General features: G+C 40.6%; 5 protein-coding genes across 6 annotated transcripts; 2 read left to right on the top strand and 3 right to left on the bottom strand.

The window, feature by feature from the left end:
* Positions 1-726: 726 nt before the first annotated feature.
* LOC116188063 (guanine nucleotide-binding protein-like NSN1) lies at positions 727-4,794 on the top strand. Its single transcript, XM_031517180.1, has 10 exons — positions 727-879; positions 995-1,043; positions 1,166-1,407; positions 1,811-1,919; positions 2,009-2,182; positions 2,541-2,758; positions 2,839-3,103; positions 3,475-3,654; positions 3,804-4,015; positions 4,252-4,794. The coding sequence occupies exons 2-10, from the start codon at positions 1,025-1,027 to the stop codon at positions 4,597-4,599; spliced, it is 1,767 nt and encodes a 588-aa protein (XP_031373040.1). The 5' UTR covers positions 727-879; positions 995-1,024; the 3' UTR covers positions 4,600-4,794.
* Positions 4,734-7,355, bottom strand: LOC116188064 (uncharacterized protein At4g13200, chloroplastic). Of its 2 annotated transcripts, XM_031517182.1 has the most exons (4): positions 7,086-7,355; positions 5,972-6,126; positions 5,388-5,598; positions 4,734-5,028 (listed from the first exon to the last, which is right to left on the bottom strand). In XM_031517182.1, the coding sequence occupies exons 1-4, from the start codon at positions 7,288-7,290 to the stop codon at positions 5,003-5,005; spliced, it is 597 nt and encodes a 198-aa protein (XP_031373042.1). In that variant the 5' UTR covers positions 7,291-7,355; the 3' UTR covers positions 4,734-5,002. The 2 variants fall into 2 exon arrangements, with proteins under 2 accessions (XP_031373042.1, XP_031373041.1); XM_031517181.1 differs by lacking the exon at positions 4,734-5,028 and having other exon boundaries at positions 5,102-5,598.
* Positions 7,356-8,622: 1,267 nt separating this feature from the next.
* Positions 8,623-11,405, top strand: LOC116188379 (vesicle-associated membrane protein 722). The gene is made up of 5 exons (XM_031517689.1): positions 8,623-8,991; positions 10,027-10,168; positions 10,261-10,381; positions 10,547-10,609; positions 10,978-11,405. Exons 1-5 carry the CDS (start codon positions 8,802-8,804, stop codon positions 11,125-11,127), a joined length of 666 nt encoding a protein of 221 aa, XP_031373549.1. The 5' UTR covers positions 8,623-8,801; the 3' UTR covers positions 11,128-11,405.
* A 220-nt stretch (positions 11,406-11,625) lies between these two features.
* LOC116188378 (protein SULFUR DEFICIENCY-INDUCED 1) lies at positions 11,626-14,913 on the bottom strand. The gene is made up of 4 exons (XM_031517687.1): positions 14,649-14,913; positions 12,961-13,173; positions 12,694-12,849; positions 11,626-12,254 (listed from the first exon to the last, which is right to left on the bottom strand). The coding sequence occupies exons 1-4, from the start codon at positions 14,748-14,750 to the stop codon at positions 11,841-11,843; spliced, it is 885 nt and encodes a 294-aa protein (XP_031373547.1). The 5' UTR covers positions 14,751-14,913; the 3' UTR covers positions 11,626-11,840.
* Positions 14,914-24,102: 9,189 nt separating this feature from the next.
* On the bottom strand, positions 24,103-26,382 carry LOC116188274 (F-box/kelch-repeat protein At3g24760). The gene is made up of 2 exons (XM_031517518.1): positions 25,576-26,382; positions 24,103-24,951 (listed from the first exon to the last, which is right to left on the bottom strand). The coding sequence occupies exons 1-2, from the start codon at positions 26,327-26,329 to the stop codon at positions 24,407-24,409; spliced, it is 1,299 nt and encodes a 432-aa protein (XP_031373378.1). The 5' UTR covers positions 26,330-26,382; the 3' UTR covers positions 24,103-24,406.
* Positions 26,383-26,680: the final 298 nt, after the last annotated feature.

Here is a 26,680-nt window from a genome sequence, read left to right as displayed (position 1 = left end):
AAGATTGAACTTCATCCTACTTGCTCAAATTTAACCTTGAAAAGCTAACCTCTTGAAATCTCTCTATTATTTGGCAGAACGAATAGGATAGTGGAAAATTGAGGGGGGACATCATCCACGGTTGAAAATAAATGAGCAAATTCATGAAGGTGTTTTAGTGTAGTAGTATAAGATGTTAACTCGAAATCAAAAGGTTTAAGGTTCATTATCACCAGTGGGATTTATGTGCTCTTTTATTTAGCTTTATCTTCCCTTATCACTGAAAAAAATTGAGCAAATCATTTCAAAGCAAAGCTTAGTAACCAATCATCAAAAGACTATAGTTTAGGGAGGTCTTTATAAAAGAATGGATAACTAAGAATGTGTTTGAATTTAGAGTTGAGTTGAGTTAAGTTTTGGTTTTAATTAATTTGTAATAATTGCATTGTTGAATTATGAGGAAAAGTGTGAAAAAGTAGTGAATAGTTGAGATAAAGTAATGATTAAGTAATGATTGTGTTGTTGAATTATGAGAAAAAGTGTGAAAAAGTAATGAATAGTTGTGATAAAGTAACGATTAAGTAATAATTGTGTTGTTAAATTGAAGATAGGTTGAGTTGAGTTGAATTGAATTAAAAAAAATTTAAAATACAAACACACCCTAAATCAGACCGGAGTTAAAAGCCCATATACATTATTACTGGGCCTACTTTAACATTTTCAAGGACCGATGGGCCGGCCCATTCCGTCTCCCTAAACCCTCAACTTCTTCTTCTTCCTGTCTCGGCTGCTACTGCTGCTCGATAAACCCTCTGGAGCCCTTCGCCGCTTCCCCGGCACTCTGCAACTTCTTCCGTTTCTGCGGCCGACCTCTGTCACTGCCCAGCCGAAGGGAAAGAGGTGAATGATTTCCCAATAGGGTTTTCTGTAAAGTTTGTATGCTTCTCTGCTGCTGCTAATTGGTGAAGGGGTTGTTTGATTCGCGACTGACTGTTTCGTTGATGTCGGTGTGCAGGAGAAAAAGTCTCCATTTTTCAGTTCAAAGATGGTGAAGAAGAGCAAAAGTAAGCAGTTTTTACAGGTCTATGATGCATGGAATCATATGTATGTGTTCTCAGCTGAGAAAGCGTTTGCTTCGTGCGGCAAAGATTAATGAATTTTCCCATTTGGGTATTTTTGGCATCAGAGAGCAAGAGTAAGAGGATTCCCTTGAGGAAGAAGTACAAGGTGCTGAAGAAGGTGAAGGAGCACCACAAGAAGAAGGCCAAGGAGGCGAAGAAGCTCGGGCTGAAGAGGCGGAAGGTCGAGAAGGACCCCGGCATCCCGAACGAATGGCCCTTCAAGGAACAGGAGCTCAAGGCTCTCGAGGAGCGTCGAGCCCGTGCCATTGAGGAGTTGGAGCAGAAGAAAGCTGCCCGCAAAGAGAGGGTATTGTGACAATTCACGTTCTAGCTGTTTTTTTCTCTGAGTATGGTGGTTGCCCTTTTCGTTTCCTGTCCTTATAGTATGTGCTATCTTGTCGGGTTTGTACTAGTCTGACTTTTGCTGGCAGTTATGTAGCTGAAGTGAATCGAAATTTAACATTTGCAGAATATGATGCAATGTTCGGGGGAATAATGCTAATTAATGTATTGCACAAAATTAAGCCAAACCAAATATGAAACTTGATCATTGGTATTTATGTCAGTCTGTCATTTTGAGTTTGTCTTTTAAGAGTTAAATCAATAGGCTATAGCTCCAGTGCGTATGGAATGTATAAATTGAGTTCTGTCTCTCAGTGAAGATGCTTAAAGGATGCATTCATGTTTATCGACAATTGGTTTACGATCAGGCACAAAAGAGGAAGTTAGGGTTGTTGGAGGAAGATGATAACTCCACTAAAGAAGCAGTGTTTGAGGAAAAGAGCAAGGATGAAAGTACCACTACTGGTAAACACAGAGGTAAGTAAAGGTTGATTCTTCAGTCCCGGACTCCTTCTTCTCTTCCCTGTATGCTAATTACTATTGTTACAAATACCGTATCTCTGCAGATAATTCAGACAGAGCTTTCTACAAGGAGTTGGTCAAAGTCATTGAAGCTTCGGATGTAATTTTGGAAGTTCTTGATGCTCGTGATCCCCTCGGTACCCGCTGTGCTGATATGGAGAAGATGGTGATGAAAGCCGGTCCTGAGAAGCATCTGGTTCTGCTTCTGAATAAAATTGGTATGTCTTTATATTTTCTCTGGCTTCTTGATGTTTCTTGCAAATCAAATAGAACATGTTGTTTGCTCTATTTGCTATATTATGGCAGCAGAAATCCATGGCTAGTTTCACTTCTTAAGCTTAACCGAGCAGAGGTCTTCTTGGCTCCATTTTTTCTGATCTTCAAAGATAAATGGATAAGAAATAATGTAGCAGTGTGAACTTTACAGGACATGTCTTGATTGTGAACGTGTCTTGTGAAGTGTGATTTAGAGTGCAAATTAATACTTTATGAACTAACATTCATGGAGTATACATTAGCATGCAATTCATTCTAAGGTTAGGAAAGGAGATATTGACTCCACTGGTCCTCTCTTAGATCTTGTCCCTAGGGAAGCTGTTGAAAAGTGGCTCAAGTACCTGAGGGAAGAGTTGCCGGCCGTTGCATTTAAATGCAGCACCCAAGAGCAGAGATCCAAACTAGGCTGGAAGTCTTCCTCGAAGGCAGCAAAATCAAGCAATCTTCTTCAAACAAGCGATTGTCTCGGAGCAGAGACTCTCATCAAATTGCTCAAGAATTACTCGAGAAGTCACGACGTATGGAAATGGAATTTCTTCTTTTATGAGGCACTAGTAGCTCAAGCTCATAATCATTTTCATAATTTTGTTTTGCACAGATAAAGAAGTCAATTACAGTTGGTGTTATTGGCTTGCCCAATGTTGGTAAGAGTAGTTTGATTAATAGCTTAAAGAGATGTCATGTCGTGAATGTGGGTGCCACTCCTGGATTGACAAGGTCGATGCAAGAAGTCCAGTTGGATAAAAATGTCAAGCTATTGGACTGCCCTGGTGTTGTCATGCTGAAATCATCTGGGAATGATGCAGCTATCACTCTTAGAAACTGCAAAAGAATCGAGAAGTTGGAGGATCCAATTGCTCCAGGTAAAATAGTTTATTGGAGTTCTTAGATTCTGCTTGCTTCGGCTATTTAACGTCACTAGGAAAGTTATTAGAGTTGGTATAAGCATGAATTTGGAAGGTCAGCCGGGTCTGATAGGTTGGTTCAGTCCTATAGCTGGTCATTTGTTGTAGGTTCTGTGAATGAGTACCAAGGTGGTTCTGATTTTACCGACTCTTAAGCATATCATTGATATAAATCCATGCACATGTGAGAACCTGGTCAGAGAGATTGTTGGTCGAGCTCCAACTTGACAGTCGGACCAGTCCGATCTAATAAATCTGATCACTAGCTTAACGATGCCGTATGATTAAGACTCCTGTTATATTTTTTTTGGTCTCCCCTTTGAATTCAGTGAAGGAGATTCTCAAGCTTTGCCCAGCGAAAGTGTTGGTAACACTATACAAGCTCCCGACCTTCGATTCTGTCAATGACTTTCTGCAAAAGGTAGCCACTGTCCGAGGCAAGCTCAAAAAGGGTGGCATTGTGGATGTGGAAGCCACTGCTAGAATTATCCTTCATGATTGGAACGAGGGTATGTATTGTTATCATGAGCCAGAAGTATTGTCATCAGAATTTGAAGGAAATCTTGGCTTTAATTTTCCATATAATTATGATTATGATTATGATTTATATAATATCTGGTGTGATGTGATATGAGACTAAAATTATGGCAAATGACAGGTAAAATTCCGTACTACACTATGCCCCCGACAAGGAATCAAGAAGCAGCCTCAGAAGTAAAGATAGTGTCGGAGTTCGGAAAGGAGTTCAAAATTGATGAAGTCTACAATGGGGAGTCTTCCTTTATCGGCAGTCTCAAATCCATGAGTGATTTCCAACCTGTGGAAGTCCCTCCGAGTTGCCCACTCCAATTTGACGAGAAAATGCTTGAGGTTTGTGAATTCACTTATTCATGTTCATTAGGATCACCCAAAATTTGTATTTTCCGACTTAAGGGACCTTTGGCATTTCAGTCACAGCTGTTATGAATGGGAAGAATGTGTTCGGGTGTAAAACTCTCGGCCCGTTAAAATGAGTTTGGTAGTTGCAAGAGATTTAGCATTGATTTGCTCCTAATTCTTTATCAAAACTTTAATGGCATATGTGCTTCTGATTTGTTGTTGTTCAGGAAGATGCCCAACCACAAGCGACTCAAGGCGATAGGGATCCCGAGCCCATGACTGAAGGAGATCAGACTATGACCAACGAGGATGATGACACAGACATGTCTAGAGGGCAGTCTACTACTTCGAGCAGGCAAAACGAGAAGTTGTATACAGCAGAAGGGATACTGAACCCAAAGGCAAAGAAGGCGGAGAAGAAGAGGAGGAAGAAGGCCAAGTCCTCTGGTGAAGCCATGGACGAGGACTACGACTTCAAGGTGGATTTTCGGAAAAAGTCCATGGGAAATGACAGTGAGGATGATGATGAGATCATCGGTAAGGTGCCCATGTCAGGAGTTGAATTTGATGAGTGAGCTAGGGCAGGTTTTGCTACTAGCTGTCTGATGAGCTTGCTCCTCGTGACTTCATCTGGCTCGGGGACTATTGATTCTTTTGCAATAGCCAAGTTTTGCAATATATGTATTTTCAGCTAACGCTTTCATTGTAGTGAAGATAAAAAAACCGAGTTATGTGCCTTATTAGGAAGAAGTTTTGTTGGGGTTGTACTATGGTCGTTTTGCTGGGGACTCCATATCTCAACAATGGGAATGCTTGTGCGAGAAATCTACAGTGATGATGGCTTTAGTTTAAAAGTCGATTGGGTACTCCTAAACCCATAATAGCAAGATATCAAGCATGCTAATCTCTGGTTCAGGATTCATGAAGATTCCAGTGAGCCGAAGATCCATATATAGTAGCTGAGCGATGAGCATGAGCTTAGATTGGAAGAAAAGCTTCTGTCCCTGCAAAACATTAAGTTCAGCCATGCCTTTGAATATACGAAAAGGAAAAGGAATGTATTGCTTTTGCAATCACTTTGCGCAGAAGAACATGCATTTCACATATAATGAATAAAGATGATTTTGCGCATTAAGTCCTAGGTACCAGTAGAATACTTTGTCCGGAAATGTCAACATGTACAGTACAAAGACTGATCAACTATAGCTTTCCCCTGATTCGCCATCTAAGATCATCTAAATCCAAATACAAATCTATCTCCATATGTGTACCCCGTAAAATTTGCATATTCAAACCTAATAAATAGCAAAAAACGTAGCTCAGGCCTCAGTCGACGCCTCAAAGTCAGGGTCCTCAGACTTACCATCTGAAACCTCAGGAGACCCAGCAGAGGCGTTACTAGAAGGGTTTGACTCCGGGGCTTTTCTTGAGGATAAAGATGGTGAAGAAGCTGCAGCACCATCAGTGACTGGTGTTACATCTGCAGCAGTAGATTTAGGAAGGAGTCCTTGTGCTTCCATCGATTCTCGAGCTGCTTTCTCTTTGGCCCTTTTGGCTCTTTCAAACACCTCTTCCTGCACGAAATTGAATAACTTCAATTTAATTGACTCTGCAGCTGAAATACTAGAACGATTGCTGCTTATTGACTTTCGGAATTCCGAGGAGAAGGGACAAGAGTTTGAGGCTGTCACCAGGAATAAGAATATTGTTCATGTCAGCATTTCTCAAAACAGTGTAAAGGAGAGAATGATGCATGAATAATTTGCAGGTCCTTTATCAAGAAAGTACGGAACTGAAAAGTTGGTTTATATGCTTCAGAAAGATTGGACAGAATAATAAACAAATGAAAAGCTCATAGATAATGGGAACCTTCCTACGGAGGAATCTCCTAATAACTTACGATTCTACACCAATAGTGCTTTTGGAGTTACACGGCATGTTAATTACCTGAAACTCCTGTACTTGCTTCTGTTGCTCAGCCTGCAATCTTCCCACTGTACTCAGAAACTCCCCAACGGTGGACTCTATACGCTCGTTAAGTGTTTCTGCAACAGCCTTTCCCAGAAAAAAAGCATCCAAGATATTCCGGCTTTCACTATCGCCTGCAGATTTGTGGTTGTTATAGTCCCAAGATTAAAGAGAAGTAATATGAAGCAGCATCAACCTTTGGCAAAGAGAAGTCTGAAAATAGATCAAATTATGATGCGAGAATAAAAGGCACAAAGTAAAAGTTTGATGATCGCTCAACTATTGAGAATTGAAGACAAATAATTAGGCTTCAATTGTCATAACAAAAACGTGTGATTGCTGCCAGGTATCCAGTATTTACGACGAACCCAGAACCATTATCGCCCCACCATTTCACGTGTTGACATCGCCTCCGACAGAACTAAACTATATAAAATTGACATCATCAACTTGGTTGTGTATTCATTGCAATAAAGTTACAAAGTCGACTACTATCAGTTACAGATGCTTCAAGTTTTCATTGTAACCATCCAATTTGTCGGTATTGCTGGCGATTTCTGACACTATTACTTTCACTAGTACAGCAGCTTTGATATGTTCTTTAAATTTGCTGATTCCTCCTTTCCGGATAGTGAAACCGACTCAATTCGATAGGCTTGACAAAAACACAACTTTGGTGCGACAACCCAAATTCCCGACCCTGATCTCGACAGACATGTAAGTTCTAATCATTCATACAGCTAACACATTGTTATACAGTGGAAATGCACCTCGAAATATAACTCAATACCCCAAGGACTGAAGAAAAGCATTGAATGACAATCAGTGCATATGATGTCCAATCTAATTCACCCAAAACAAGCGAGCGATCTGAACAAGCTCAAAGATTAGCTCAGAACAATGTGAAAAATCAGACATCATCAACAAATCACGTTTAGTATCGCCATTAGGATATCAATTTCTATACTTTCCTAAAGCAATGACACAAAGATTAAACAAATAATAATTCGACATTTCGTTATTTTCATGGAATTGAGCAAAGAAAATGGTTCAATCCAAGGAAATGAAGACGCTAGAAAGAAGTATTAGCTACCTGAGCTGGGGCCACCGGGTCTAGTGCTGCTATTGCACATAACGACCGGCCTCAGCGACCTGAGGCCGAGAAATTTGAGGTTGGGAGACGAAACAAGAGCTGTGGAGCTCGCGGATGCTGGAGAAGGAGAAGCAGCAGAGATCCCATGGCGGGTTTCCGGCTTGAACGGAAGCCGAGAGAAGCTCGCCGCCATTGCGGTATTCATCCTCTATCTATCTCTCTCTCTCTGCTGCTATGGAGAGCGAGAGTTCAAGAAAATTCAACGGTGGTCATAAATATTAATTATTCCTTAATTATTAGAGAAAATAATAAGAATAAACTAATTTAATTTACTCCTCCAAGTTGTGGGATTTTTCCTATTTAGCCCCTGTGATTTAAAGAAATGTTTGCCATCCATGGATTATGACGATGTCAAAATGTTGTTGATCGCATCGTCATCGAGAAATCCTTCCCTGCGCCAAGTCCAACGAGAACTTCCTGGGTCAAGGCAATTAATAAGACCGATTGTTCTAGAATTCGAGAATTGACAACTAAATCAAAACAATCAATAGTGATAGAGAAATCGACGTACAGCAAGAGTCTCGTAATAAAGGATAATCATAATGGTATTGGCGAAATGTGCGTAACCGCGAAATATGGTCAACACGAACTTAAAAAAGCTGAAATATTAAGGATAGTGAAATTTAAAAAGAAAATCATGAGATGAGAATGAGGCTATATGAAAATTAGGTGTCGAATTTTTTTCCAATTAGTTCATTCTTATCGTGCAATGAACTTCCTTCTTCCCGTAAAGTTTCTAAAATGGATTGATAATTATGCCAAATTGCATTGTGCCTACTTCTGCCGAATGAGAGTGCTTAGAAAATTGTCATTGACGTTTGAAATTATTACAGTCTATGCCATTCACTCTTGTTTTCGGCATATGTAGCTGGCATACTCAGTCGGCACAAATAGCAATGCTCTTCTAAAATTACCTCTCTGCCATCGAGTCTGTTGGAAGGAATTGGAAGATAGTTTTTGACTTTTTAAGAAAATAGAAACTTCCTACCAAAAAAATAAAGAAAATAGAAACTTTCTTTTTTCCTCAAATGTTGATATTTTCCTTTCTAGAATTCTAATAAACAAAAAAAAACTCGATTAATCAATATGGGATGATTTACGCAGTTCGACACTTGTTCCCTTTAAGTATGATGACGAGTTCGAGTTTTATAAATGAAAAAAATATACGCCGTGAGAGTTTTATCCCCAACTCGATTGACTTGTTGAATCTAATTGGATTTTTGAATACCACAATGTACGCTAACAAAAAGAAGAGCTCGGTCCTTACCGGAAGAGGGAAAAAAAAGAGAGAGAGAGAACTCGGTCTTCTGTGATAATAAATACAGAGTAAAGAAAAAGAAAAGCCGTGGTCAAAGCAGAAGCCCCTCAAAGCAAATTCAAAAGTTCCAATTAAATCAAAGCGTGGCATTCTCGTTATTTCACCCGGAAACGGGGGGCAGATATATTAGAGACCCGCAGCCATCATCATCTAAACTGGTAAACATAAAGAAAACACGCCTCCCTCTCTCTCTCTCTCTCTCTCTCTCTAGCTTTCCCTGTAAGCGAGCTCCGACCTCTCTCTCTCTCTCTCTCTCTCCCCATTTCCTCTCTGCTGCAGATCCGCTGCGGTTAGGGTTCCGGTCGAGAGCTCCGGTGAGGGGAAGTAGTTCGTTAAGCATGGGTCAGCAGTCTCTGATCTACAGCTTCGTGGCCCGGGGCACTGTGATATTGGCCGAGTACACGGAGTTCTCCGGCAACTTCACCAGCATCGCCGCTCAGTGCCTGCAGAAGCTCCCCGCCACCAACAACAAGTTCACCTACAACTGCGATGGCCACACCTTCAATTACCTCGTCGACAGCGGCTTCAGTGAGCATCTCTCTCTCTTTCTCTCTCTCCTGAGTCAAATCTGGCGGCCTCTCTGCTGTTATGCTCTGTTTCATTTGCTTGTCTGGATTTGATCTGTCTGCTGATCCGCTTGATCTCCTGTTGTCACTATGTATCTTCCCTGGGATCGATGGATCGCCTGTTTATGCTTGTAGAGTAGGTCTCGACGGTGAGATTTGGAACTGTTTGTGATCATTGAGATTGAAATTTTCTCTAGCGTAAGAGAAGCTGAAGTATCAGTGTCTTGGATTTTCCGATGTGGTGCACTTCATTGAGTGCGTTAAATGATTTGCACTATAACTGTGATTTGCTATGTGAAAGGATAATAAAGGGGATAGAATGAGAGCAGATTGCTCTTTGTTGTGTTGCTAGGAGTTTTTAAAAATGAGTTTGACCGATAAATGGGATAGGAGGCAGCTACCTGGTAGCTGAACTTTAAGCTCTAAAGTCCAAACCCTTTGGGGGCAATGATCTCGCAACCCCTGACTTCACTATGTGCTCGGAATAGAAATTTGAGAAGTAAAATACTAATAGTGAAGCTTAACTTTAATGGATGTATCTCATTGCTAGATTCTATTTATGACTGACTAGCTTGAAGAGGAATAAAATCCATTGGGGATTTAATCCTAGCACTTCAGAAATTCCGTGGACGGATCTGTCTGTTAGCAGCATGTTTATCGTGCCATGGCTAGATTTTGACTTGTTTACCAATGTCGATTGCCATGAATTGCATTTCCATTATCGCTGATTCAACTGAGTTGCTTTGAGGGCCCATGTTTGACTGTTTGTTCTTTATTGAGTTGGTGTTGCAGAGGGTAGTCACTGCCAGAAATCTAGGAATTGGTTTTAAGGGTGGAATTTTTTCTCTACGGGGTTTTCTGTCATATACTTTCATCTATATTGGACTCTCTGAATGCTTTTCTTGTCTATTTGATGCTTGATGCATGTTTTTGATGCTTTATCTCTCTTTGTTCTGCTTTCTCTATAGCTGAACTAATATCTGTGATCTCCTTGTAGCATATTGTGTGGTCGCAGTTGAGTCTGTTGGTCGGCAGCTTCCAATGGCCTTCCTTGAGCGTGTGAAAGAGGATTTTACCAAGAGATATGGTGGAGGCAAAGCTGCAACGGCGGCTGCTAACAGCTTGAACAAAGAGTTTGGGTAATCCTTTTCTCTAAATAAGCCATGAAATGCTCGTCTTTATTCTTCTTCACACACTGATGCTGAGAGTAAGATTCATGGATTTCTGTTAGGCCCAAGTTGAAAGAGCAGATGCAATACTGTGTTGATCATCCTGAGGAGATCAGCAAGATTTCCAAAGTGAAAGCTCAGGTTTCTGAAGTGAAAGGAGTCATGATGGAAAATATTGAGAAGGTAAGTCAAATTTGTAAAATATTACTTCAGAGACCATTTTCTGCTTGCGTCTCCTTTTCAGAGTGTTTTCACATTAACTTGTGGTACATGGTCTTTTATAACAGATTATGGATATGCATATGAAGAGAAACACTAATTGTGATTTAATGTGCTCTATCTGTGCAGGTTCTTGACCGTGGTGAGAAGATTGAGCTTTTGGTGGATAAAACAGAGAATCTTCGCTCTCAGGTTGGTAATATTATGTTTTATCAACAGAGAGGTGGTTCTTGCTCGAAAGTTTACCTTTTATTGATAATGAATCTTCCGTGCAGTGAGGTCCCAATGTCATCTTATTCGTATTTCATTCCTAGTTTTACTTATTCTAGTTGTACTAATACTATTGCTTGCATGACCTGTGAAATGAATATAAGAATTTAATTATATTTGAAGCTTCTCCCATAAGATCAGATGTTCATGGCACTGATAACTTCTTTAATTCACCACTTCTTATAGCCGATCTAATGTCAATCATTGCTGTTGGTCTCTTCTCATTATATGTTAAACATTTCCTCAGTCCTTTAGTGACGATGCGATCTCATCAATGTTTCTTTTGGCAGGCTCAAGATTTTAGGCAGCAGGGAACCCAGATCAGGAGAAAGATGTGGTTTCAGAACATGAAGATAAAGCTTATAGTTCTTGGTATCATAATCGCATTGATTCTCATCATCGTTCTATCGGTGTGCGGTGGCTTCAACTGCGGCAAGTAGGTACTGTAGGAGAGCTTGCCTTATTTCTCTGATATTCAGAAAGCTCTATAGATGCCGTTTACTTGCAAACGATACTCATTTTGTCACAGGGGCCTGCTTATGATATTAGGTATATTATGTAAGATACCGATTGTATAGGTTGAGGTTGTGCTCCCTTTAATTCTTCCGAAGAACTATGTGAATTTCCCAAACCTCTGTTAAGCTTTTGCCATTTCGTGCTGTTTCGAACGTGAACAACTGTGAAAGTCGAATCTCATGCATATCCTTGTTGGTCAATATTCTGGTTTGTGCACTTATGGAATTTTGTCAACATTAGATTTGAATTAGCCCTCTTATATTTGAGGCTGGTCAAATCGCGAAGCCGGTCATTTTTTAGTTGCCCAAAATTGTCTGCCGATATTTGCAGTCCTGTTGCCTTATGTTTGGATTGCCCTAAGAATTGAGCATATCAGATTTAGGGCAGACTTCTACAGTCAAATGGGAATTCGAAGATCAGAATTGAATTGAAGATTGTATCTCGGAAACCGGCTATGAATTAATCACTTTGAACACTGATTAAATCTATGTAACCGGTAGTTTAATTGGTTTTCCAATTAAATGGCGGACACAACCAGCATTATCACTCTATCTATGTACAATCACTAAATTTCTATATATCAACTGAGGCCTGAACTGTGGACGAGGGAGAATAGGCTGTGTAGAATTTTGTTCGTCTAATATGTCAACTGGTCCTTGAATGAAGATATCTCCTCGAACACCGGTAGTCTCCTGGACCTAGGTGGGGCCAACTCACCCATCAGCCGCTCTAGCCCCTTTACAAAGTCCTCGTCCAGGCTCAGGAGGTATGAGAGCTCGGGTGGCGGAGGCGATGCCTCCTGCCTCGACCTTACGTCAATCAGCAACTCCTCTGCTCTTTTCTTCGGCTTTGGGTCATCGCTGCCCGGGACGCCCCCTTGGAGGACTTCGTCGAGGATTCTCTGGGCCTCAGTGAACCGAGCCTGTCTGATCAGACAGAGCGCGAGATTGCAGGCCTTGTTCGCGTCCGGGTCGATCATCTGGGCCTTCTTGTACACTGCCTCCGCCGCCATGTAGTTGAACTTCTGCATGTAGGCCCATCCCAAGTTCCCCTAGAACAGTACCAACAGTCAGCTCAAGCGCTACGACTTAACCGGCTAACCTAACCTGGATCGATCGATTAAAACTCAATTTACTTTGCCGTCCACGTCGGTCGGTTCATTTGTTCCTTCTCTGGTACCCTAATGGAGGACTGGGACCTAAAATATTAAAGTACTTGAACAGGTCCTCCTCATCAAAAAGCTTAGCTTCAAAGTAGGGATATTGATATTTCCTCGGTGAATTGATCACATAGCCGAAAGAATCGATTGACAATGAACCGGCTGCTAATCCAAATTATCGAGAAGAATAAAGAATTACTATACGATGAAAATCGTAATGTATCGTGGGACAGTGTAATGAAGTGAAGTGAGCCTTACTTAGGGAGCGAATTAATGAGAATGCAAAACTTCAGGGTGCAAATTGAAAAGAAAATAAGAATCGGGTGCATACCAGTAATCTGGAAGTCTCTTGCTTGACGGAGACCTGAAACTTCTTGCCATGGGAGCGAGCGGTCTTCGTGGGTCTTCCATTGAAGATCTCTCCTTGGTATATCTGCCTCAGCTTCCTCTTCAACAGCTCTATCTGCTCCTCCACTTTCCCGCATTTCTGTCGGACGAACCCCGACCAGCCCCGTGTAATCACTTAACCGCCCGTGAACTCGATAAATATCAATTCAAACACACGGTCGTAGGAAATAGTCGGCCTAACTAAGGTTACCTTGTAGAGGTCGATGAGGACATTATCGAGGGACTCCTGGGACTGCCTGGAGCAGCGGCCCCGGAAGGACTTGATCACCTCGATGGCCTCCTCAGAGCGGTCGACCTGCTTCATCATGACGGCCATGTCCTTCAAAGCGCTGTCCACTCTGTCCCCTACGTTTATGGCCTTCCAGAACCAAATTATCGCTGCCTCCGGATCCTTCTGCACTAGCTGCATGCACAATTTCATATATTCTTATTGAGTACATAAATAATATATAAACAGTAATGACCATTCACCATATATATATATATATATATATATACCTGTGGGTTTTTATGTTACAACTCTAGCATAATATATATAAATGGACGCTCTATATATGTATATATACAAGAATATATAGTATAGTTGTTGACGGTAGTTATCATGGAAAATTAATTAGAGATACTGCGTCCATGTGCTCTATTGTAATTGCACCTAAACAATGTCGATATATGGACGGACATATGCACTGTCAGTGTTGATAACATATAGTATAACATATAGTACGATGGATAATATTATTACAGCTTTTAATCGTGGCAACAAAGATAAATGTATAGGTTTTAATTAGTTTCTAATATTAGTCAGGTATTAATTAGGGCTCACTTCTCTTTTTCATTACCCAGTTAGTTAGGTTTCCTTTTTCAGTGTTCGATTCTTATTGTTTTTCTCGGAAGACATTGAAGTGAGAAGAAAAGCATTGCACTAGTCCACGAGCCTCCCTTATAATCGAAAAAAGAAATGAGAAGAAAAGCAGATACATGTTGTTCGATCATCGAAAAAATTTTATTAAGAGAGTATTGCAAAATGACATATATACTCGCTTGATAATCGAGAGATTTTACATTTGATTCTCGTTATGGAATTATATATCCTCCTTACTTAGTCATTAGAATTTCTATTCTATTATATTAGAGCATCTTTTTAACTTAAAAAAAAACTTGGCAGTTAATTATTGCACTAATTTACAGAGTTTAATTTCTCCAATAAACCTCATTTTGCTTTATTTTTCTCATTTTTCTGAATAAAATATCATTTTATTTTACAAATCAAATTCTTAAAATTGTTCCAATGACTACAATGACCACCATGGGCCAGACCACAGGATAGCTAGCTACCTAGTCCTATGAGAAAACAAACTTCTTCCAATCAAGCCTCAAGGTACGTAGTGTTTATGGCAAATGGAAATTCGAGCATCGGAATTTTCAGTAAGTTTGAAAAGCATTAATGTATGATACTTTTCAGAAGGCACGGCGAAAATTAAGCGTCGAGATCTTCTTCAGCACGGGGAGCCATAATGTTTTTGCAAAAATTGTCTATTATAGACTATACTATTCGTTAATCATATTCTCAACATGGCATGTTGATTATACCATGAATCTAAATCGATCACACATATAAATAGGATAAAGAAGAAAAATAAAAGCGAGAAGAAGATTTTTTTTTTTGTTTTTGAATGAGTATATAAACCGATAAGTATGCATCGAATGATTAGCTGAACAGATAGTCGATTAGTATATATGGTTCTAAAGAAATCATAAAAATTTACGCAACACCGAGCTACCAGAAGTTCCGTGTCTTCGTGTCGTCAGCTGGAAATCATCAAAGGACCGAAGAACCGGAGCGATTCGCGAAAATTAAGGAGGAAGAAGAATCGATACCTGGGCATGCTTGGCTCGAACATACGGACTGTCACCGGAGGGAACCTTGTGAATGACATGGAATGGGTCTTTGCTCCCACCTGAGCTCCCATGGCCTTCCATCTTCTCACTCTCTCTCTCTCTCTCTCTCTCTAACTATTTATTCTGTCCTTCTCACAGACAACTATACTTATATACAGACACATATACATAATAATAATAATAATAATATATGTGTGTCTTGTTGGGGTAAGATAGTGTGGGATTAAGGGAGAAATTAAATGAGATAGGGGAGAGAGAGGAGTTCTCTATTTATAATCAATCAATCAATCTGCAAGTAGGTGATGTGTGTATAGGAAGATGAGGGGATCAATGAACATGGACTGCTTTCAGGGGTACATTCATGGATATCTTGTCTGCTACCAACAGTCATCAATAATCCTTAGTGTTCTCTCTAGAACAAAATTTTCTCTAATCCTATGTCACCACACAGCTTAAGAAAGAACTAATAAAAATGCATCAAACTGTAAATGGGGTGTTAATCACATTGAGAACTGTCATAATTATTACTGATTATAAAAATCTTATTGATTTTTTTTATCACATCATACAATCATTTAAGAATTTCTCTCTCATTTGAATATTGTTTATATATATATATATATACACACCTGAATCTCTTCCCTCAATTTTACTTCGAGAATATTCGGTATCCCATCATTAATTGTCTCTATTTTATAATCTTTTTACATAAACAATTGATAAAAAAAACTAATCGTGTCGATAATAGATTCATTTTAGTATTATTTCGAGGTTGTGGAAAGTAATTTTATGGAGACGGAATATTATATATAAACTAGTCATTTGTCTCGCGCATTGAGTGGCCTTTTTGTAGTTTCTATTTTATATTGATGTTATTATATTTATGGATTTTACAATAAAAAAATTTGAAATAAATAATCTTATCGAATATATCTTATAAATAAATATATTGCTAGGTATATACCGATGTACATGAGATGCGAAGGGTCGATAGTCCATGAACTGAAGGTTATAAATGAAAACTCCTTATCAATCGAAAGAGCTTTCATGAGCTCTGGTGAAAGGAGTCTAAATTATGTAATATATAGATATAGATACTTATTTGGATTAACCCCCAAAAGAATTAGATCAGATTTTAGTCCAAGAGATATGATCGTATAAAAAAGGAAAAAAAAGAAAAAGAAAACGGTATATAGTACCTTATCAGTCACTGTTAATTCAATATATACTAAATGATTGATAAGCTAACAGATTGTGCTTTTACAATCCATGTAATATATATTTTAAGGGTTTTAGGGTTTTGCTGGGGGATTAAGATTTGCTGGGGGATCATAATGAAAAATGCGGTTTAATGTAATTTCTGGATTTCAACTTATAATTGTTTAATAGTGGAATTATTTTTCATGTGCCTCACATTTGATTCTGCATGGTTATTTATGTGAATGATACCAGCTATATACATTTGCGAAGTTTCTACATTTACATTATTTATCACAACTGATTTGGTTATGCCTCCTTGTTTTTTTTTACAATTTACTCTTCTTGATTATGTTCGAGTTCACCAAATACCCCTACACCATGTGGCGTGTGCGATAAATAAGATCATATGACTATATTAAATAAACTTACCCTGAAGAACTTTACCATTTAGTGGGCCGATCCGACTCGACTGGACTAGTTACAATCCGTTAGACTTTTGGATACTAGGATACTCACAAAAAAAAAAAGAAAAACGGAATTTAGCTAACAATTACAGAGATTCTATCATAAATTTGGAGAATTAAGAGTTTTAAGTTTTAAATGGAAAAAAAAAGAGAAGATTTTTCATTAACGCACAAAGACTATTTCCTGGGCAAAATTAATTTTCTGGGCCCAATTTGCCAACAAGGAGTGGACAAACTCACCGTCTCAGTGTATGGATGAACCTAGCCACTTAAACCAGTTAAATTCAATTGTAATCATTCAGCCTCTCTTCGAGGATCATACACTTTTAAATAAATATATATAAATACTTGAAATATTATGGTTACAATAATCTATATTTATATCTATATTATTAAACTAAAAGAGAGTCTCCTTTAGCCAAATGTCACTCAATGATAGGATTCAAGAAAAAATGTTTATGATATCCACTCTCTTCCTTTCTTTACAATAAAAAAAATAACTCTTCTCCAATCAATTTTAGGCACATGATTATTTAGTTTAATTTTTTTATCAAACTCTTTTATTTGATTCTTACTCAAATAATCATCAAGAGGATATAAATTTACAAAAATTTAAACAATACTCTGAAATGAAAATGATTCGCCTTCATTAAAATCACCAAAAAAAGTAAATATTTGCCTTTATAAATTAAATTGAAGTTACTTAAATAAAGGTTCAAATTTGATATGACAAAAGATAAAAACATTTAATTAAATAAGTTCTCAATTTTAACCGAGCATGATAAGCATTAAGGTAAATGCTCCATAAGCACATGTTTTCGTTAAGTTCGTATTTTATGTTACTTTTTTATTATTTAACTTTCTGCCTATTTTTAGAAGAAAAATATTTAATTAATTTAATGTAATTATACTATTTTATCCTCTAATAATATGATAAGGTTCTCATATTTATTTAGAACACTGAGAAATATTATTGAATATTATATTATAAATGAGATATAAAAAATTTAACAAAGTCAAAATAATTTTTAAATTTATCTGATCAGTGAATTCAAAAAATAAATATCTTCTCATAGAATATTTTGTAGCATCGCAGTGATTTCTTTTTCTAGTCTCTTATAAAATTTCAGTGCAAGTACAACACCCAAACAAGAAAGAATGTTAATAATAATAATACTTTACTACTAATAATCGAAGAATGCATATCACTTCAAATAATTTTACAATGATTCTGAATAGATCATTAAAACCAAAAATTTCGGCCCATCTTTTGGGTAACATATGCTTGATAGGAAGGAGTGGAACTTACTAATATTGGAGCTATCTACCCCAGCCCGAGACGCTTGTTAATAGATATTGAGATCGTCCGAGGTGGTGATAAATTAATTAGTGTTTTTTTAAGAGGGGCAAATGAACTGGAATCAGATTGCGACCGATGGATGGGAAAGTTACTCGAGCCGGGTCTTATACCGAACCCCGGCTCATGATTTAAGTGCTATGACTTGAAAAATCGAGCAGGTCATTCCAAGACAAGCTAGCATTCAGCAAAAGTAGAGGGAGTGGTTACTGCTTAAGCTCTGTTTGTTGCTTGCTGCAGCTGCCAATGGCCCTCGATCAGGCATCCGGTCTTCGAAGCCCCTATTCGGGTGATCTGCCTCCAACGATCTTCCCCTCATGCCCCCTGTTTCTGGTTTGGAAGCAAGTCTCAAGATTAATTTCGGGAAATTCTCAGATACGATATAACTCAGAGAGAGTATAAAACAAACCTTGATCATGCGTTAGACCAGTGTTTTAACTGCTAAACTAAGAAAGTCAGCACACGGAGTCGAGACCCACCAAACATGCCAACGTCATATGATTAGTCATGTGCACGCAGCCTAATACCGTAGCATCGGCCCAGCCTCGTCCACCACCTCGATTGGCCCCGGTTTGAGTATTTACCATCATCTAGTACATTGCAGACCAAGAGTAGCAATCAACTTGTCATTCACATATGAGGAAAGAATCAAAGAAAACGGAAAAAGAAAACAATTTTCCAATGAATTCACGAATCTGTATCTTGGTCACTGCAGTATCCGCATTTCAAGGAATAGGCAAGAGCATGTAGTTCTTCTCTATTATCTTCAATGAAAGCATTACACTGAATTCATGCTAGTCTGGTTGCTGCTACTGATAAATGAGACTCTGGCTCGGGCTGTCTGTGTGACGGGAAACTCAGTCGGTACGGAAGTTCCAAGGTTTGATTCGCCCACAATTGACTTTTATCAATCAAATGCTATCGAGAAGTAACCTTTTATCAATCGAATGCTACTTTAATCCATATAAATATAGTCCATATCGAGACCATCAAAGTTGAGTTTCTACTCACAAATGATACCGAAGCCATGATGTCTAAAGCTTTGCATACTTCAATGAAATTTACTTCATATAATTTTCATGGCAAATAGATTTAAAGACTTGGCAGAATGACTGAATCCTCACATATTGTGTGAGGTGAAATTCATTAAAATATATAGCGGTTTACAGAGTTCTAACTATGTAAACTATCTATATATGACTAAAATAAATGAACTGTACATGGTAAGAAATAATGACAAATATTCGTGCTAATCTTCTCTATTACTCCCTCGCAAGCCGAACGGTGAGTTTTCCACGTGCAGCTTGGAGCGGATGTCAGCAAAGCGTCAAGAAGGTAATCCTTTTGTGAATCCATCAGCTAGCTGATCATCTGAGTTAATGAAGCGAATTGATAATTGTTTGCGCATGAAACGCTCTCGCACAAAGTGATAGTCAATTTCAATGTGCTTTGTTCGAGCATGAAAAATAGGATTCGCCGTAAGATATATCGCAGATATATTGTCACACCAAAGTGTCGGAGGGTGACGCTGTGAAACCCCAAGTTCCAAAAGGAGAGACTTAAGCCATAAGATCTCAGCAGTGGCATTTGCAAGACTCTTGTATTCGGACTCGGTATTCGATCGAGCAACTGTTTGTTGCTTTTTAGAGCTCCAAGAGACGGGGTTGGAGCCAAGAAAAACAACGAATCCATTGACAGAGCGACGATTATCAGGATTACCGGCCCAATCAGCATCGGAGAAGCCGTGAATAGATGATGTAGAACTTGGACGAATATGAAGTCCATAGGTAATTGTACCCTTGAGGTATCTCAGGATACGCTTCACAGCTAACCAGTGAGTGGTAGTGGGACGGTGCATGAATTGACATACCTGATTGACAGCATAGGCGATGTCAGGTCTGGTCATCAAGAGATATTGCAGACTACCCACCACACTCCTATAGAGAGAAGGATCATCAAAAAGATCTCCATCATGAAGAGAAAGTCGAGAGCCTGATGTGACCGGGGAGCTAATAGGCTTACACTCCAGCATAGAAGTTCGAGCTAGAATGTCATGAGTGTACTTGGACTGTGTCAGATAGAGTCCAGTACTATCTGTGCGAGCTTCCATCCCAAGAAAGAAGTGGAGAGGACCAAGGTCCTTCATGGCAAATTCCTGTTGTAAGGCAGTAATAATGAATCGAAAAGGTGCACCTGGTGTCCCGGTCAAGATGATATCATCAACATAGACCAGGAGATAAACAAGATAATCTAATCCTCGGAGAATAAATAGCGAGGGGTCAGCCTTAGAATTCGAAAAGCCAAGCCGCTGAAGATAAGTATTGAGACGCTGGAACCAGGCCCGAGGGGCTTGCTTGAGCCCATAGAGAGATCGGCGAAGACGACAGACATAGTCAGGGCGAGAAGTATCAATAAAGCCAGGGGGTTGAGTCATATAAACCTCCTCGTTGAGATACCCATGAAGAAATGTATTCTTCACATCTAGTTGTCGAATCGGCCATTGAGAGGAAACAGCAAGAGAGAGAATATTCCGAATAGTAACCGGCTTGATCACTGGACTGAAGGTCTCTGAATAATCGACACCTTCTCTCTGATTGAAGCCCTTCGCCACCAGACGAGCCTTATAGCGATCAATGGTTCCATCGGCCTTCTGTTTGATGCGGTAGACCCATTTGCAACCAACAACGTTTTGCGTAGGTGATGATGGGACAAGTTCCCAAGTGTGATTCTGGAGCAATGCCAGATACTCTTCTTCCATCACCGCTCACCAAGTGGAGTGTTTGCGAGCCTGAGCAAATGTTTGAGGTTCCTGCAGAGCAGCAGAAACATAGAAAGCCAAAGGGTGGCGAGATATAGAAAATCGAGGAGGAGGTAGAGTACCATCCTTAGACCGCGTCATCATCCTGTGAGTGTTCTGAGTAACAAGTGCAGCATCAATACCCATAGTATCCTCAATCGAAACTCTAAAACCCGTAGACTGGTCATGAACCTCGGGAGCAGGAATGGGTGACTCGGTAGGTAAGGTGGCAGATCCACCAAACTCATGAAATGGAATAAATACAGATGATGGAATAGGAATAGAAGAGGAAGTTATACTGGAAGAAGAGGGACTAGACATACCAGTAGCGAATGCAGGGCTAGAAGAGGATCGACCAGTATCCACCGAGATAGGCGCACCTGTCCTGAAAGGGAAATAATACTCATCGAAAACAACTTGAATAGATAAAAAAAATGCGACCAGTGGTGGGATTCAGACACCGATAACCCTGATAGTGATAAGGATATCCAAGAAAGACACAAGGTTGAAATTGAGGTTCTAGCTTATGACGTGTGTAAGGACGTAAGTACGGATAACAGAGACATCCAAACACCCGTAAGGAAGAGTAATCGGGTTGATGACCATGAAGTATCTCATAAGGAGATTTGAAAGCAAGGGATTTTGTAGGTAACCTATTTATAAGGTACACCGCTGTTTCGAAAGCAAAATCTCAAAATTTTGGTGGATGAAAGAGTGAGAAAGTAATGTGAGACCCATGTCAACAATATGACGGTGTTTGCGTTAAGCTAAACCGTTTTGTTGAGGAACATGAGGACATGAGATACGGTGAAAAATACCATTGTTCTGCAGTTCAAATTGAAAATCTGCAGAGAGAAACTCTTTTGCACCATCTGATTGAAAATACTTGATTCGATGTCCGTAGAGATTCTCGATTTGAAGACGAAATGCTCGAAAGACACTAAGTACATCAGACCGAGATTTGATAACATAAAATCATGAATATTTACTATAGTCATCAAGAAAGTGAATATCGTAATGATGACTGGTATGTGAAGTGATTGGTGCAGGACCCCAAATGTCGGTATGAACAAGTTCGAATAAAGAGGTGCTTTTATGAAGAGTAGGTGGAAAAGAATTATTTATTATCTTTCCTTCTTGACAAGCAGGACAGATATGACCGACATGATCATTATTCAGAGAATATGAAGTACATAAGGCACGACTAATAATGGGAAAAGACGAGTGACCAAGACGTTGATGCCATAGGACACTGGACCAGGACACAGAGAGATGAGCTTGAGCTTGAGGACAGTCAATGCGCCTGCCTCTCGAGTGGAAACAATAGAGTCCATCCTTAATTGGGCCACGCATAAGCTCCTGGTGAGTATGACGATCCTTCACAATAAAGCAATATGGGTGAAACTCAAAGAAGCAAATATTATCTTTGACAAATTTGGATATGGAAATAAGATTTTGGAAATATTAGGAGCATAAAGTATGTGATTCAAATGTAAAGGTCGTGAAGAGAGTTTGATGGTAGAAGAACCGGAAGCTAAAACTGGAAGAGATTTACCATCACCCACAAAAAGATTATCAGAACTCTGATTATCATCACGAACACTGAGATTAAAAAAATCTGAAGTCACATGATGTGTGGCTCCCGAGTCCATATACCAGTCTGGGTCAGAAAGTGTCGGAGAGGATCCATAGGCCAGATGAGCCTGAGCCCCAGAGAACTGACAGAATGGAGCGGTGTGACCAGCTCGGTTGCAGATCTGACATATAATTGATAAACCGGGACGAAAATGTTGCATTGGGCCGAGCTGCTGGGTAGGCCCAGAAGAAAGAGACCCGCGGGCGGAGGAGTTGATCAGACTGGGCCGACCGAAATAAGGCCCATGATTGATCGGGCCAATGCGCGGGTCAAAACGCGGGTGGGTCTGACCCAAACTAACATAACTCGACCCGTTTTGCCTTTCTTCTCCACCCGCTCCCTGATTAGGGATTTTCCGCCCATTTTGATGATCAGACGAACCCCCAGAAGCACCCGAGCCGCCTCCTTTCCCGTTTCCTTTTCCTCCCTTGCTTTTACCCTTGTTGCGGCCGCTTTGGTTGTGCCGACCATCAACGTAATTAACTTCGATTGGAGGGGCACCGAGTATTCCAGAGAGCGGAGCCGAAGAAGCTGTGACTTTGCCTTCGACATAGTCGAGCAATCCGTATGTGGTAAGCAGAGGAGTCATTACTCCTTTCCAATAAAGATAATTCCTGCCATTAAGCTTAACATGTATAGTTGGAAAAGATGAAGGAAGAGCAGTGGAAGTTGAGGAAGAAGAAGGAAGAACTGTGAGGGTTGAAGGAGAAGAATTGCTAGCCATTACTGCCGAGAAGAAGATAGGAGAGTTAAAAGGATAAGCGGAAGCAAGCCGATCAATTGGGAGTTACCCGGTTGAGATCTCTGATACCATAAAGAATTGGTAGAATGACTGAATCCTCACATATTGTGTGAGGTGAAATTCATTAAAATATATAGCGGTTTTCAAAGTTCTAAGTACGTAAACTATCTATATATGACTAAAATAAATGAACTGTACATGGTAAGAAATAATGACAAATATTCGTGCTAATGATCCCTGTCTGGGTTCACATACAGACTTTTTCCATGTGATGATGTTTTCGTCGTATGAATTAAATTCAACGATGAATCATTCTGATTGAATACATACTCAAAGGTCCGAAATGTCGAGAAATTAGAGTAAACAAGAAAGAATAAACCCGGGGGGGGGGGTAAGTGAGGATTGCTTAACCCTTTACGGCTTAGTAAAGGACGACGATGGCATACCTTGAAGATCCTTTTCACCAAGCCTGTTATGCAAACCTGATGTGTAAGCATTAGGGGTGTGCACGGGTACCGGGTATACCCGGAACCGGTTGGAACCTACCCTAACGGGTAGGGTCCGGGTAGCTCGTATTGAAAATAGGGTAGGTTCCGGGTATTAAAATTAGGAACCTGTGAAAATCGGTTCCGGTTCCGGTTCCTGCCTACAGGGTATCCGGAACCGGTTATTTATTAAAAAAAACAAAAGAGAAAAGAGTAAAGTTACTATCTCCTCTAATGAATCAGAACAGAGGCATTTTGTTATGTGAGATCGTATTATGGATGTTCAATTTTGTCGATGGATTGATGAGACATATTATTATTTCATTGTTGTGGATTAATTTAAATTTTGTTGATATTCTATTTGGCGTTATTACTGATTATGTATGTGACATTTTCGATTTTATTTAGCGAGAGAAAAAACATTTACAGGTTCCAACAGGGTACCCGGAACCTGTGGTATAATACAGGTTCCGGGTAGGTTCCGGTTCCATGATTCAACAGGGTAGGGTCCGGTTCCAAAATCTTGGAACCTATCCCTTACCGGGTAGGATCCGGATATTATAAAAAATACAGGGTACCTGGAACCGATCAGCCCTAGTAAGCATGGGGTTTGAAAACAGAAACCAAATTTATTTATCAAATTTCATTAACTTAGTTCAAGTTCTTCGATCAGAGAAATTAAGGGATGTAATATCTCAACCGATTAGTACCACAGAAGCGAATATGAAACGCCCATGTGCAGATCGGAGATGAACATAGAACGGGAAAAAATGTTTACTATATAATATCAGATAGCATCTTTTGTACAATTCCCAGAGTTACAGCATTAGACACTAAACCAACTAGCAGCAGTCACGAACTACGTGAATCTCTAGATTCTTCCGAGGATAATCGGGAACTTACAGAAAGGAATAATCTTCTCCAGACATAAGAACTTGAGCTGTGGCATTTGCCAAAAAATATCAAATGAAACAGCAAATAATTTAAATGCTATCTATGTATACTGTGAAAGAGAAATGTAAAGCCCATGGGGTAGTCTGGGGTACCGAGAAGCGACTAATCTCCGGCATTAAGAACATCTCTGATTGAGACTGAGGAGCAGAAGCTGATCACCTTGTGGAACTTGTTGACAGGTGAGGGCAAATCGGGAAGCCTCCTCCAAGTGCACCTCTTGTTCTCACCCCCGATCTCGCAGACACAGGCAGGGTATTTCTTGTGGTACTCCTCGTTGAACACATATATAAAGTTGCCCGAGCCGACGCACTTCAAGCTCGCAAACTTATCGTCAGCTTCCTCGCTATCGACTAGTCCGTACAGCAGCTCCTGTGGCATGATCGCGATCTCTCTGAACTCCATCGTCCCCTCGTCCACTTCCCACAGGTTGAAGGAAGGGCCAACGGGGCCTAGGCACATTCCAGCAAGCATGAGGCCTGCACTGCACGCGATCAGGAAGGAGAAGATCGCTCCTGGTGGCCTGAGGGTCTGGACATCGCTCCACATCCGACTTCGCAGATCAAAGGCCGAGATGAAGGAGGAGTAGATCCCGAACACATAGAGCCTGTCCTTGAAGAGCGCAGAGGATAGGGACTGCGAGGAGTTGCCTGTTGGAGAAAGTTGAATCGGGATTAATCAATTAACGAACAAATGACAGAAGTCTATTGTCAATCTTCTTCGAACCAACCAATACTTCAGAAGAATAACAGCGCGTGCTAAGGTGCCAAATGAGCTTCTTCAGAAGTTCTGTAGTACCATGAAACCAAAACATGTCCGTATCAAGAGAAATGCAAAGTCTCATCATCAAACATTCGATGACAATCACGACGAACGCTAATCAGAACCAGAGTTCCGCCTTTAAAAGTACTGCTCCCGAACTAGAATTACATTACGAGCGACAGAAAACGGAATGCATCTTAAGACTGACATACACAGTTTTGATTTTTTACTAATCGCGGCGCTTCTCTTCCAATTCTGCCTCCTAGTTCGACCTTTTTCATCTCCCGATTGATCTATCTTATCCCAAATCGAGGATCCATTCGAGAATTAGCCGACGACATGCTTCCGAATTTTCCATACTAATCAAGATCCGATGAGAACCCTTACATTCCATTTCTATTACTTAAAGCAGCAAAATTGAAGCTTTTGTCTAGTTTCTGCCTGCGAATTCGAGATTTATACGTTCATTTACGGGATGGCTGGCAGAAGATGAAAATATTGGGAATCATTACCGGAACGGAACTCAGCTGGAAGAGGTGGGCAGAGGTTCCAGGAATCAGAGCGGGGGTCGTAGATCTCGACGGCGAGCCGGTCCTCGATGTCCACGAGGTTCCCTATGAAGCGGACCCCGCCGACGACGACAAAGCGAGGCGTGGCGGACGGCGAGGGGGAGGAGGGGGTGTCTTCGAAGACGGCGAGTAGGGGGTTGATGCGGGGGAAGTGGAGCGGGGAAGTTACGCGCCAGGTTGGGGAGAAAAGGCGGGTGAAGCTGAAGCAGGGGGTCGTGGTGAAGAGGAACCCCGACGAGGCGATCAAGGAGGAGGAGGAGGAAGGGTCCTGGAGGGCACCGCCGCCGCCGCCGGCGAGGAGGGTGGTGGGGAGGGAGAACCAGGAGTAGGAGACGGGGTCGAAGGCGAAGGACTGGTGGTTGCGGGAGGAGGTGTTATGGAAGCCGAAGAGGAAGAACCAGGGAGGGGAGGCTGTTCCGCCGGCGGTGTAGGGGGAGGGGAAGGTTTGGGCGGAGATGAGGGAGCGCCAGGGCTTGCATACGGCGGAGGCGCGGAAGAGGGAGAGGAGGGGGAGGCGGCCGAGGATGAGCTCCGTCAGGTCCGTGGAGAGGGTGTCGAAGGTGGACCCTCCTCCGGCTGCTGGCCCTGAGGCTTCCGGCATTGTTGTCAGCGCTGTTCCTCGTCGTTCTGATGCCACTGTGCGGTTGGTTGGTTTGATTGTTAGCTCAGAGTTCAGAGAGAGAGAGAGATGAGACATTTATGGGTAGTTGAAGAACGCTGGGTGGTGGTTAAAAGTGGGACGTGTTGTGGTGGGAAAAGACGAAGGAGATATGACTGTTTTCTTCTTTTTCTTTTTCTTACGCTTTTTTAATTTTTTAACATCATTGTTTTGTATTTTGGAAACGTTAAGAAAATATTTCAACAAGATTGGTGTTCTCTTTTGGCTATTAATATCTGCTCGGACGTCGGTTTGATCCTAGTTTATGTAATGTTTTCAGTAGGTTTCGGATCCTAATATCTTAAGTTCGGCCATGTGTGGAAGACAATTTATTAAAAGAAAATGCTTGTTGGGATCGCGATTTATTGTGTTAGACTAAGCACTACCCTA

Source organism: Punica granatum, chromosome 8 (genome assembly GCF_007655135.1).
Source record: "Punica granatum isolate Tunisia-2019 chromosome 8, ASM765513v2, whole genome shotgun sequence".
NCBI classification, from domain to species: domain Eukaryota; kingdom Viridiplantae; phylum Streptophyta; class Magnoliopsida; order Myrtales; family Lythraceae; genus Punica; species Punica granatum.
Note: the sequence above shows the minus strand (reverse complement) of the source record. Positions and strands in the feature narration are given on the sequence as shown.

Excerpts from the sequence above, each read along its gene's own strand:
- LOC116188064 (XM_031517181.1), bottom strand. The coding sequence starts at position 7,290 with ATGAATACCGCAATGGCGGCGAGCTTCTCTCGGCTTCCGTTCAAGCCG. Across the intron at positions 6,127-7,085 it reads ACCCGGTGGCCCCAGCTCAG|GCGATAGTGAAAGCCGGAAT; the intron begins GTAGCTAATACT and ends ACAAATCTGCAG. Across the intron at positions 5,599-5,971 it reads AGCAAGTACAGGAGTTTCAG|GAAGAGGTGTTTGAAAGAGC; the intron begins GTAATTAACATG and ends AATTTCGTGCAG.
- LOC116188063 (XM_031517180.1), top strand. Across the intron at positions 2,183-2,540 it reads TCTGCTTCTGAATAAAATTG|ATCTTGTCCCTAGGGAAGCT; the intron begins GTATGTCTTTAT and ends GTCCTCTCTTAG. Across the intron at positions 2,759-2,838 it reads ATTACTCGAGAAGTCACGAC|ATAAAGAAGTCAATTACAGT; the intron begins GTATGGAAATGG and ends TGTTTTGCACAG.
- LOC116188379 (XM_031517689.1), top strand. The coding sequence starts at position 8,802 with ATGGGTCAGCAGTCTCTGATCTACAGCTTCGTGGCCCGGGGCACTGTG. Across the intron at positions 10,169-10,260 it reads AGCTTGAACAAAGAGTTTGG|GCCCAAGTTGAAAGAGCAGA; the intron begins GTAATCCTTTTC and ends GATTTCTGTTAG. Across the intron at positions 10,382-10,546 it reads TGATGGAAAATATTGAGAAG|GTTCTTGACCGTGGTGAGAA; the intron begins GTAAGTCAAATT and ends CTATCTGTGCAG.
- LOC116188274 (XM_031517518.1), bottom strand. The coding sequence starts at position 26,329 with ATGTCTCATCTCTCTCTCTCTCTGAACTCTGAGCTAACAATCAAACCA. Across the intron at positions 24,952-25,575 it reads TCCAGCTGAGTTCCGTTCCG|GCAACTCCTCGCAGTCCCTA; the intron begins GTAATGATTCCC and ends TTTCTCCAACAG.
- LOC116188378 (XM_031517687.1), bottom strand. The coding sequence starts at position 14,750 with ATGGAAGGCCATGGGAGCTCAGGTGGGAGCAAAGACCCATTCCATGTC. Across the intron at positions 13,174-14,648 it reads TTCGAGCCAAGCATGCCCAG|CTAGTGCAGAAGGATCCGGA; the intron begins GTATCGATTCTT and ends TTGTGCATGCAG. Across the intron at positions 12,850-12,960 it reads TCCTCATCGACCTCTACAAG|AAATGCGGGAAAGTGGAGGA; the intron begins GTAACCTTAGTT and ends TTCGTCCGACAG.